Here is a 12,780-nt window from a genome sequence, read left to right as displayed (position 1 = left end):
TATGATCAAAATGTAATTTTTGTGTTTACAAAATGTTGGAAAATAGCTAGAAAAGAGATTTAAAGTGTACATTTTGAGTATAATAATTTTGAGAGGGGTGAACTTCTAATTTGTGTTGGGATGGGTTAAAGTGTATTTGCATTCTCCTAGTTGAGTGGATGAATTTGATAATGCACTCATTAAAAAAAATTTAAAAAAAAAAACTCAATAAGATTTCTTACGAGTTGTGAAAATATATAAAACCTTCCTAACAATACTTGAAAGGGTAGGATATCTAGCAAAAGCAGAGAAGTATCAACACCAAATTAAAGAAAATAAAAATAGATTAAAAAAAAAATCCTTGGAATGTATTTTGAATTGATTGGCTATATATACACATAGTGCTTATCGATTATTAGTGAACGAGTCCCATATGACGAGTCTATGGATAATGATAGTTGCGGGGGGGGGGGGGGGGGGGGGGGGGGGGGGGGGGGGGGGGGGGGGGGGGGGGGGGGGGGGGGGGGGGGGGGGGGGGGGGGACCAATGACTTTTATGGCACGTTTGGTTTGCGGAATAGGCCTAGAATGGAATGGCATTCCCAGTAATAGGCCTATTCCGCTGTTTGGTAAAACCTCCTATTCCCAAGAACATGGTTCCTAGGAATGACCTATTCCCCTTGCAAGGGGAATAGAGATTCCTAGGGTCACCCTAGGTATTAGGCTATTCCTGAGTTATCAGGAATAGCCTAATGTTATTATTTCCAATTTTACCCTATGGCGTTTTGGAAAAAGATAGATCTTTATCTTTTTCCAAAACGCTCCTATATTATTAAAAAAAAAAAAAAACTTGTAACTAAGAGCAATTAAAGCTCTTTAAATGAAGGAGTTTTTGGCTCTTTATGACTTCCTCATCCTATTGTTAATTTCAAAAGAGAAGCAATGCTTCTCTTATATAGAGGAGCTCAAATGAGCTCCTCTTCCTGAGTTACCGATGTGGGATCAAAAATTCCGATTAATGTTTTAAAAAAATTTATTTTATATATAATTTTGTTTTTGTATTATTATTATTATTATTATTATTATTATTATTAGTATGTTTTTCTTATTATTGTTATTAATATTATTATAAGTTTTATTTTATTATTACATAATACTAATAATATTAGAATATGAATAGTGTGATGCCACCATTCAAACTTGTTGATGAACATTAATTGAACTTAGAATCAGCAGCATTAGATGAACCAGGTTCATCAGCTTTGAAAATTTTCTTCAATGTATTCTTCTAAATTTCTCCTTTTTTTTTTTACAAATAATTTATAATAATAATAATACTAATAATTATAATTATAATAATACTAATAATAATAATAATAATAATAATAATAAATTTTTTTTTGTACAAGGGCATTTATGTCTTTTAAATATATATTCCATTTCTATTCCTTTAACCAACCAAACGCTGGAATACAATTCCCAAGTCTATTCCTTCAGCGAACCAAACACTATAATACAATTTCTATTCTATTCCTTACCTATTCCATTCCTTATGGAATAGTATTCCTATTCCCTCCAAATTCATTCCGTGAACCAAACGTGCTGTTACTGAATGACCAATGTGAAAAAAGGTTATAAAAAGTGAAGTTGATTTTATTTTATAGAATATTTTTGTAATAACTTTAGGAATATTTTTGTAAACAAAATTCCCTATGGACCTACCAAGAAAATAAGAAATATTTTGACAAATGGAAAGAAAGTGAATATGGACATTGAACTTTTGGAGAAAAAAAAAAAAAAAAAAACCCAAAAAAAAAACCATGCTTGTGCCATGAAGCTTGACTGCTTGAGTAGAGCTACTACAACACGTAAATGGCACAGAAATGAAAGCTTGTCATAAAATTATTATGTCTAAGAGCATTCCTATCAGAAGTTTTTTTGGAGTTTATGTCAGATTAAATGTCACATGGAGCATAGAGAAAATAAGAGAGAGAAAGGTGGAGATCTTCAGAGTTATTTGTGGTCCCAAAGAAAAAAAAAAGTTAGAATGGAGTAACAAATGCATTACATGTGTTTATTTTATTATTATATTTTTTTAATTAGAGTTTTTTTCTTTTTTCTTCCTATCCTCTTATTTTCTCTTTCCTAATCACACTTACAAAAACTCCTCAAAAACCGCTAAATAACTCCACTACTAACAACATACGCATCAACACCATTATTGATGTAACGAAATATGATGATGTGATCATGTAGTGTAATTGCTGAAACAAATAATTTGAAAAATAATAATTTAGAAATAGGTTTTGTGGTACCTGGAGAGGTTGCATATCATTATCTTGCCCCATGCTCCGGTAGTTCATGTAGGATATAAGATCTTTTTCATGGGTTTGGAGAAGCTTATTCATCTTTCCCCTAATGGACTGGATCTCTTTTGCACAGACATTGATGTTTCCGCAAACTGGAACTGGAAGTTTATCGAAACATTTTGCAACTCCATTGTGTTCGTGCTTCTTGTTGAGAGCAATGTACTTGGCAACCGCATCCTGGGCTTCATCCACAACACTTCGGAATTTTTTCACCGCTACTCTCAGGACTTGGAGTTCGCTGGCATGTTGGTTCTTGGAAACATCGACCAGCCTGGCGTTAAACGTTTCGATGTCGGAGGTGAGATCTGCAATTGCAGAACCTATGCCACTAACCAGCTCCATATTGGCTGCTACAGTTTGGACAAATTTGTTTACCACCTTGGTTGCCACATCCTCCACCGCTTTGTCAAACACTATCGCCATTGCTCGATATCTCTCTCTCTCTCTACTGTGAAGAAATAGGAAATGCAAATGATATATGTTTGAGGGGTGCCCAGTCCTTAAGATGCATGTAGAGAGTTATATATAATGCATGTAAAGTGTAAACATTATATTTTTACTTTTCGTCCATCTGTATACATACGTTGTTGATCTGATAAAGTTTTGCAAAAATAAAAACAACGTAAAACTAGTCAGTTTTAGTCTTATTTAAATGCCAAGTGCATTGGTCCTCTATACAGAAATGAGCACAACATGCAATAATGGCAAAGATATAAAACTGGATCCCCAATCACAAGCTAAGTCTTATTTAAATGTCAAGTTCATTCTTAGACTTTTCTCTGCCGTTCATGTGCCTTGATGTGAATTGAAGCCCCAATCACAAGCTAAGTCAACACTTGAAAAAGTCAATATATATGCCCATTTAATTAGTAATTGATCTTGATCGGTAATAGCCCGGAGCGTTAATGAATCCACTGATTTTGTTTTGTGTATTCATTTAAGAATGAGCAAATTGAAGTTTGATGATGGTTGGGCACTATTATATTGAATAGGGGGTTGAATAGACATTTATAAAGTTTTCCTTTTGAAATATTTGTACATTTAAGTGAACAACAAAAGGTTAAACTTGTGATGTTGTAGGAAAAATCATTTATAGCTTGTTAGTTTTTAACGCTTAAGTGTTCGTGCGTGTGTATACATATATATATCAAGTGAAAAAAAAACTTTAGGTGAGAAATAGAATTTAATCTCATCCCTTGATTCAGTTTAGATCAACGTTAGACTGAATCAACTTAAAAAAATATAGTGACATTAAATTTTGCGTAAGTTATTTTTTTTTGTCTTCCAGTGCACATTGTCTCTTCCCCTCGAGCACATCGTTATGTCATCCAGAGTACATTGTTATGCCTTCTAAAGCACACATTGTCGTGCCTTAAATCATAGGTGTTATATATATATATATATATATATATATATATATATATATATATATATATATATATATATATATATATGACGGGGTTCGAGTGAGAAGAAAACCGCAGGTGAGAAGTGAGATAGAATCTCTCAGCCTTAGATCAAAAAAAATTGCCACATACGAACTTCAACAATGTGCACTAGAAGGCAAAAAATGCACACTGGGGACACAAAGATGTGAAACAGTTATTGAAAAAATTAAATTTAATATAGGATCTTAAACACAAATCATAAAGACCATAAATAATAAACAAACAAACAATATTCAACTCAAATTAGTAATTAGTGATCAAGATTAATTGATCTTTAAAAAAAAAAAAAAAGTTAGTCATCTACACTTTAAAAAATGCTCTAGAAGGCACAACAATGTGCTCTAAAAGAAGAAATAATGTGCACTCTAAGGTACAACAATGTGCTCTAGAAGAAGAAACAATGTGCAATGTATGGCATAACAATGTGCACTGGAGAAAGGAACAATGTGCATTGTATGGCTTAACAATGTGCACGGGAAGGCAAAAAAATTAACTTACTTACACAAAATTACAATAATGCCACCGCATTTAAAAAAAAAATTTTCAATTTGGACCCTTGGTCTAGGCTCAATCTACGGATATAATTTCATCATATTTCTCACCTAAGTCAATTGTTTCACATGATCCTTTATCTATTGATATCTCTAATTCTAAACCATTTTTCGCTCCTTATTTTATCTATTTTTTATACAAAGTGTCTATACTTGACTGAAAATTGAGACTCGTTTGTGTGTTTTGTGTTCATAGGTGCAATTGTCCACAATGGACCCCACTCAAGGAAGGATAAGGGGCAGTGGAGCGTGAAAATGAGCAAAGAGCAAAGCAAGAACCACCCCACGGCCACCCATACGGCCTGTGGAGGTGGTCATGTGTCTCCACTGTTTAGCTCAGAATCGCGACACCTCCATAGCCACCCACACAGCCCGTGGAGGTGGCCATGGAGCTCTGTACTGTTCCATATTTAAGCATTTTTGTTGCAATTTTTGAAGAGGTCTAAACCCTAGGGAACTGCAGTTATGTTGAAATGGAAGTTAACGGCACACGGAACGAAGACGTTTCAACCGTTTGTTTTCATTAATCAAAACGACGTTTTGATACATAGACCATAATCCATTGTGGACCGCGATCCACAATAAAATTTGCGTTCATTAATTAGGTGGGCAAAATAGTAAACTAGATGCGAATTACAATTCCTTGGAGCCCATCATAAAACCCTATTGATAAATGAAATCGGGAATAAAAGTAGGCTAGTACTAATGGGACACTAGCCCTCAAAATAATATTCCTGATGGCATGTTAACAAATAAATGAATAGATAACCAGTGTGACAAAGATCCTTAAATAAAAACAACTAACATAAAAAAATAAAAAAAAAACAAAAAAAAAAACAATAATAGCTGTCAGTTTTAGTCTTATTTAAATGCCTAGTTCATTGGTCCTCTATAAAGAAATGAGCACAACAATAATGACAATGATATAAAAATGGATCCAAGCAAATGATGCCAAAAATTTGGTTGTTGGTAGCCCTTCATTGTTAGACTTTTCTCTGCTGTTCATGTGCCTTGATGTGAATTGAAGCCCCAATCACAAGCTAAGTCAACTCTTCAAAAAGTTTTTTTTTAAAAAGAAAATAAAAAGAGCGATTCATTAAATCATAAGTTAAAATGTTTACAATATAATACAGATCGATGGAATGACAGAACATTCATTACAGTTAGCACATAGAAACAAATTCCCTATCAATGCTTTAGAAAAAACTTGAGTCGCAAACTGTCTCTTAAATTTAAAGCTGAAGTCGTTGAAAGGACTTAATAATGCTTATTTAATATCACTAGTGATCTGGTCAAATATAGCCAAAACAGACTTTGGTAAGAAAATTTTTATCATTCCACACTTATGAGAAGAACTCGACAAAGAAACGAGAAGAAAACAGAACTCGTCAGAGAAACGAGGGGAAACAAACTTGTTAAAGAAACAAAGGGATAGCAAAGAGAAATCCTAAAGAAAGAGCAAAATAAATGAAAAAATAGGGCAGAAACCTGTCAGATCTGGAGAGACTCTCAAGCCGGCCTTCTCTGAAAATGATCGAAGGAGATGATCTGAGGTCTGACACGTACCCTAAATTAGCCAGAGAATAGACAACGATTAATGGCACTGCCGGCTCAACGCTTCATCAGAGCGTCGGCCGGCCGCACCCATTTGCAGGGTAGGTGCTTTGGAGCAAACGAAGTTGGGGCTTTGAGAGAGAGAAAAAAAAAAAAAACTAGCAGCACGTGTAAAACTAGTTTTCCTTTATAAGTGCAACATTACTTAGGAAAATATAATACTTTTGATGAAAAAAGTAATACTATTACATCAAAATATAAAAGTATTACATTTATCATTAAAAAAGTTAATAATATACCATTTAAGGACCACATTTGTATGAGACCGTCTCATGGATCCTTATTTGTGAGGCATGTCGGGTCAATATGCAAATGTAATACTTAAATGCTATTAACCGATGTATAATTTTTTTTAAAATAAAAAATTAACATACAGAATCGGTTAATTGCTATTAATCGACGTCGTATGTGAAACTGTTATTCAGTAATTCATTTTATATACACTTCAATTTTCTTTCAACACAACTACAGTTTTATTCAACATTATACAGTCAAATATGTAAAAATTGTCATTCAGTTTCATTTTATATACATTATAGTTTCATTAAAACATAAATACAGTATCATTTCGATATAACTATAGTTTAATTGGACAATATACACTCAAATATGTGAAACTGTTATTCAGTTTCATTTTATATACATTGTAGTTTCCTTTCAACACAACTACAATTTCATTTCGATATAACTCCAGTTTCATTTGATAATATAAAAACAAATGTGAGGCAGTATTATTTGAGATAAACTATAATTTCATTTACGGGACTCCGTTAAGATGTGATGGCAGTCGTTTCTTTACTTGAAGAAACAGTTGCTTTTTTTTACCATGATCCACGATATAACTACTGTGGGTCCAACTGTCTAACTCTAAAAAGACATTTTAAAAAAATGACCTGCTTTAATAATTCACCTTTGTTTTTTCGTTTAATAAAAGTGGGCAGGGCCAGGCCGGCACTGTTCACTTTAAACTATGAAGTCAATATTTAATAAGAATAAGTTGGTCCATCCAATAATTCACGCACTTGTCAGTTGTAGACATCTTACAGAGAGTAAACTCAAGATCGAGAGTATGAATCTGAAGTTCATACTTCACCTCAAATCCTCAGCCGGCAGTTGAGTGTAGGCCAAATTAAAGATCTGAGCCATGGACGTCGCGGATGCATTTATAGGGGAGCTTCTAGATCGGCTAGTACAAGTAGCAGAGGAAAATACATGGTTGGTATTGGGGATCAAGGATGAGATATTCAATCTGGTGGACGACCTCAAATTGCTCAAGGCTAATCTCAAGAAAGCGTCGGAGCATGAGAGTGCCAACCATGTCCTAAAAGATGTGGTGGACAAGATCCTAAACGTGGTAAGTGATGCGGAAGACGCAATCTGTAAGTACAGTATGGAGAAGAGGAAACATACAGTCAAAGGGATATTTAGTTTGGGTTTTGCTAAAGAGATCCAAAGCATCAGAGGCAAGGTTAAACAAATTCAGCAAGACCACGCCCAAGCTTTTCAGGCCCTCATATATAAGCCCGATAGAGGAGGTACGTCAACCCGCTCTAAAGACTAATAAAGATGATAATTGTTATAAGGTGGATCATGGCTGTGTGAACTATTATCTTAAAAAACAGTGCCGTTTCTTTACTTTCTTTAAATAAGAAACGGGCGATAATTTTATTTAACAAAAATTTTGTATTTTTTATATGCTATGAAACTAAAGTGTATTTAAAATGAAATTGAATAATATTTCTCATATATTGACTATATATTATCAAATAAAATTATAGTTGAATTGAAATGATACTTTAGTTGTGTTGAAATGGAACTACGATATGTATAAAATTAAATTGGATAACATTTCTCACATATTGAGTATATATTGTCAAATGAAACTGTAGTTATATCAAAATAATATTTTAGTTGTGTTGTAAAGAAACTACAGTGTATATAAAATGAAATTGTATAACAATTTTACATATTTGAGTGTATATTGTCTAATGAAACCGTATTAATTGAATTAGAATTATACTTTAACAGTGTTATAATAAGACTATAGTGTGTATAAAATGAAATTCGATAACAGGTATCACATATTGAGTGTATAATGTCTAATGAAACTGTAATTGAAACAAAATGATACTTTAATTGTGACGAAATGAAATTATAATATGTATATAAAATGAAACTGAATACGTTATACAAACAGAAGTAATTATACGGAACGAGTGACGTTTCTTTTAATTAAAAGAAACGGCACTGTTTTGGACCATGGTCTACAATAAAATTTGCCCTAAAGAGGATGGTATGTATGACTTAATTTGTAAAAAAAGAATAAAAATTTACTACTATGAGGTATTTGGCAAATACTTATTAGCTGATTGGATTTGTAGATTTGACTAGTTGATAGCTATTGTAGAAAGATGTTTAGTAAATTAACTATTAGCTAGCTAGTTGATAACTGATTGCATGCAAAATGACATTTAAAAGTATAATTCGAAAAGCTTTTAAATTTTAGTCTTTCGGAACGATAAATTGTTACAATAAGCTAATTAACAAAACACTTGTATTGACTGTTTAACCAAATTAAACAGTTAATAGTGGTTAAATAAATCAAAATTAGCTAATAAGGTTACCAAAGAGAGTACTCTATAATATAATGGCTGTGGCAGGTACATTTATGGAGCAGCTTGTAGATCGGCTAGTACAAGTATTCGAGGAAAACGCGTCGCTAATAATCGGGATAAAGGATGAGATCGAAGAACTGGTGTCGGAGGTCACAGCCTTAAACGCATATCTGAAGCAAGCGTCTAAGAGTCAGAGTGCCAATGACAATGTTGTCCTAAGGCATATGCTGGAAATAGTCCGAAATGTGCTATTCGATGCTGAAGACATGATTGATATTTACGTCGTGGAGAGGAAGAAGCATAAAGACAAAGGAGTATTGAGATGCTTGGAAACACTTGATTATTATGCCAAGGTTAAAGATTATGCTAGAGGGATCCATGCACTCACAAGCAGAGTTAGGAAAATCCGGCAAGACTGCCCCCAAGATCTTCAAGACCTCATAGATAATCCCAACCCCTACAGGGCCCCTGCTGTAGAAAGGATGGTATGTCCTACACAACTAACTCTAGTCATTTTTTAACACTATCTGCACTATACTCTCTCTATACTTTTACAACTTTTTTCCCATCATAGCTATAAAATCGATCATGCACTTCTACAATTATTGTGATTATATAATTATCATATTTATTTCTGTTCATTGAACATTTTTTAAACCTATCTAGCTATATATGAGGTGATAGGCTAAAGAAATTTGAACATTTCGAGGGTAATACAGTTAACATTTAAGAAGTTGATTTATACAAATTAATGTCAATGCTTCCTCGCTAACTTTATTTTTTTGAATTGTTAAAGGCTCTCACACCCGCAGTGGTGGAAGAAGAAGATGTGGTTGGCTTGGATAATGAGGTGAAAATTATAAAGAATCGTCTCTTAGGAGGATCAAAGGACTTGACAGTCATTTCAATTGAGGGAATGGCTGGTCTTGGCAAAACCACATTGACCCAAATGGTGTTTAGGGATCTTGATATTGAGTACGAATTTGTTGGTCGCTTTTGGGTTTATGTTTCAAGAACATGTAATAGAAAGCAAATATTTCTAAACATTTTGAGAAACTTCACCAAGAAAACTGAAGACTTACATAATATGTCTGAGGAGCACTTAGCTGATAAAATAAGAGAATCTTTGAGGGATATAAAGTATCTTGTTGTAATAGATGACATATGGACGGTTCAAGATTGGGAGTGCTTGAAGATTGCTTTTGCAAAGAATGGGAAAGGCAGTAGAGTATTGGTGACCACTCAAAATGCAAGGGTGGCTTCTCACATTGATTCCAATGGTAGCCCTCACCAACTAACATTTTTGAGCAACGACGAAAGTTGGGAGTTATTAGAAAAGAAGGTTTTTCGTACAGAAAGATGTCCTCCTCACTTAGAATACCTTGGTAGGTACATAGCACAAAAATGCAATGGACTACCGCTTGCCGTGGTTGTAATTGCTGGTGTCCTACGTAGTAAGGACTCCTCAGCTAGTGAATGGAAACGCCTAGCTGAAGATCCCTTCCAAGTAATTAATCGAGAAAATCATACTTACAATGACCTAGTAAAGTTGAGTTATGATCAGTTGCCATCTTACTCGAAAGATTGCTTCCTGTACCTTGCAACTTTTCCTAGAGGACATGAAATCGCTGCCTGGAAACTGATTAGTTTGTGGATAGCTGAAGGATTCATTCCACTAATGGAGGGTGGATACACCTCTGATTTAGAGCATACGGCCCAGAAGTATTTGGAAGATCTTGTTGATAGGAAATTCCTGATGGTTGTAAAAAGAAGAGCAGATGGCCAAATAAAAACGTGTCGCATTCATGACACATTGCACGAGTTTTGTAGAACTGAAGCTACCAAAAAGAACCTGTTTCAGGAAATGGATGGAGCTAAATTTGAGATAAACAATATCACTCGTCGTATTTGTGTCCACTCAAACATTTTGGAGCTGTTGAGGTCAGGAAACAGGCAATCTAATGAGCACGTCCGCTCTTTCTTATCTTGCTCCATAAAACTAGATATTCCGAATGAGTGCTTGGCAGCCATTCCAAAATCCTTTCCTCTTCTTAGGGTGATGGATGTTGAATTAATGAAATTCAGCTCGCTGCCAAAAGAATTCTTTCTCCTCTACCATCTGAGATTCCTTGCAATATCAACTGAATTAAAAATCCTCCCGAAGCTCTTCAATAATCTTTGGAACTTGGAGACACTTGTGTTGAACACTACACAATATAGTCTTGAAGTTAAGGCAGAGATATGGAGTATGCGTAAACTAAGGCATGTGTACTGCAACGCTTCCATGCAGCTGCCTGCTCCTTCTCCAAAAGATAGCATGAAAAGCTCAGGAAGTATAGACTTAAAGACGCTTTGTACCATATCACCTTCAAGTTGCACAGAGGAAATTTTCGACAAGACCCGGGATCTTCAAAAGTTGGGAATTCGTGGGAATTTAGTTGGGCTTCTAGAAAGCAAGGGAGGAATGAGTTTGTTTGACAATCTTCAAAAATTGCATCACCTGGAAAATCTGAAGCTGATAAATAATGATCTCCACGGCATTTTGCGGATCAGATTTCCTAGTGCTGAAAAATTTCCACCCAGGTTAAGAAAGATGACTCTGTCGAACACAGCATTTGAATGGAAGGACTTGAGTACATTGGGTTGGTTGGATGAGCTTGAGGTCCTAAAGTTGGAGGACAATGCATTTAGAGGAGAGTACTGTGATCTAAGCAATGTGGTTTTCAAAAGGTTGCAATATTTGAAAATTGGAAGAAGTGATTTAGTATCTTGGGCAGTTTCAAATGCGACTTTTCCGGTACTAGAATGTCTAATCCTCATACACTGCACCATGCTTGAAGGTGTTCCATATGCCTTTTGTGAAGTTCAGAGTCTTAAGATGATGGAATTATTTCTGACAAACAAAAAGGCCGTTAATTCTGCTCGTGAAATACACAATCAAAAGGGTGGTGGATTTCAGCTCTCTATCTATCCTCCTTCATGACCAGTGAGTTTAATTAATTGCTTTAATTTAATTAGTATTTGAGCAAATACCAATTTTGGTCCCACGACTATTAGCAAAATAACAATTTTGGTCCATTTCATTTCTACCAATTTTGGTCCCACGACTATTGTTTAGTACCAATTTTGGTCCCACGACTACTGTTTTAGTGCTAAAGTTCATCGCGCCAGTCACCCATCCGTTTAAAACGTGCCGAAATCTAAAATTTTTTAAGGTATTTTCGTCCTTTTCAACTCAAAATCCCAATTTGAGCATGAATAAAGAGATTTAAGCTATAAGATCGATCACAATTCACAATTCACCTCCTCAAATTAAGGTAAAATGAGGAGGAAAACTGTGAATTTTGATCGATTTTATGACTTAAATCCATTTATTTATACTCAAATAAAGATATTAAGTTGAAAATGATGAAAATACGCTTAACAATTTTAGATTTTTGCACGTTTTAAACGGATGGTGACCGGCGCAATAAATTTTGACACTAAAACAATAGTCGTTGATGAAAATTGGTACTAAAACAATAGTCGTGGGACCAAAATTGGTAGAAATGAAACATGTGGACCAAAATTGTCATTTTGTTAATAGTCGTGGGACCAAAATTGGTATTTTTTCATTAGTATTTCCATATATTTATTTTCCCAACTTGATTGCACAATTTATGCATGCCTGGCCTGACTTTCTCATTATATGATTTCTACAGAGATGCCATCAATTTCCTGTTGAAATAAATAAAGGAAGGGCCAACTGGAATGTATTAATTATTCCAGTTCGATCAGTATGTAGAGTGTTAAAAGATTTTCTTTCTGCTTTTCAGTTCTGTTTCCAGACTACATATTGGATGTTACGTTGATTGTTTTGCACTGTCCTGCGATTCCTATTGGGATTTTATTTATTAATTTTTATTGGTTTTATCATTGTGTGTTACGTTTTTTTGTTTAACAGGGCATTTGGTTGGGAGGAGAGAATTAGGAGGGAAAATAATTGTAATTAGGTGGAATTGCAATTCAATGAATAAAGTAGGAATTGAAATTACAGTATTTGGTATGCAGAAATAGGAGTTCAGGAAATTGAAATGTAAGAAGCGACAAAATGACTAAAATGTCCTTATGTTGTGGTAGATGTTGTAGTAATAGTAATAGTAGTAGTATGTAGTAGTAGTAATAATAATAATAATAACAATAATAATAATAATAATTCTTTCAAA

The 12,780-nt window shown here is 34.3% G+C and overlaps 1 protein-coding gene across 1 annotated transcript; it reads left to right on the top strand.

Annotated features, from left to right (window-relative positions):
- Positions 1-6,964: 6,964 nt before the first annotated feature.
- On the top strand, positions 6,965-12,490 carry LOC116004834 (putative late blight resistance protein homolog R1A-3). Its single transcript, XM_031245007.1, has 4 exons — positions 6,965-7,495; positions 8,621-9,060; positions 9,372-11,561; positions 12,277-12,490. Exons 1-3 carry the CDS (start codon positions 7,105-7,107, stop codon positions 11,556-11,558), a joined length of 3,018 nt encoding a protein of 1,005 aa, XP_031100867.1. The 5' UTR covers positions 6,965-7,104; the 3' UTR covers positions 11,559-11,561; positions 12,277-12,490.
- The last annotated feature ends 290 nt before the right edge of the window (positions 12,491-12,780 follow it).

This window comes from Ipomoea triloba, chromosome 14 (assembly GCF_003576645.1).
Source record: "Ipomoea triloba cultivar NCNSP0323 chromosome 14, ASM357664v1".
Lineage (NCBI taxonomy): Eukaryota > Viridiplantae > Streptophyta > Magnoliopsida > Solanales > Convolvulaceae > Ipomoea > Ipomoea triloba.
Note: the sequence above shows the minus strand (reverse complement) of the source record. Positions and strands in the feature narration are given on the sequence as shown.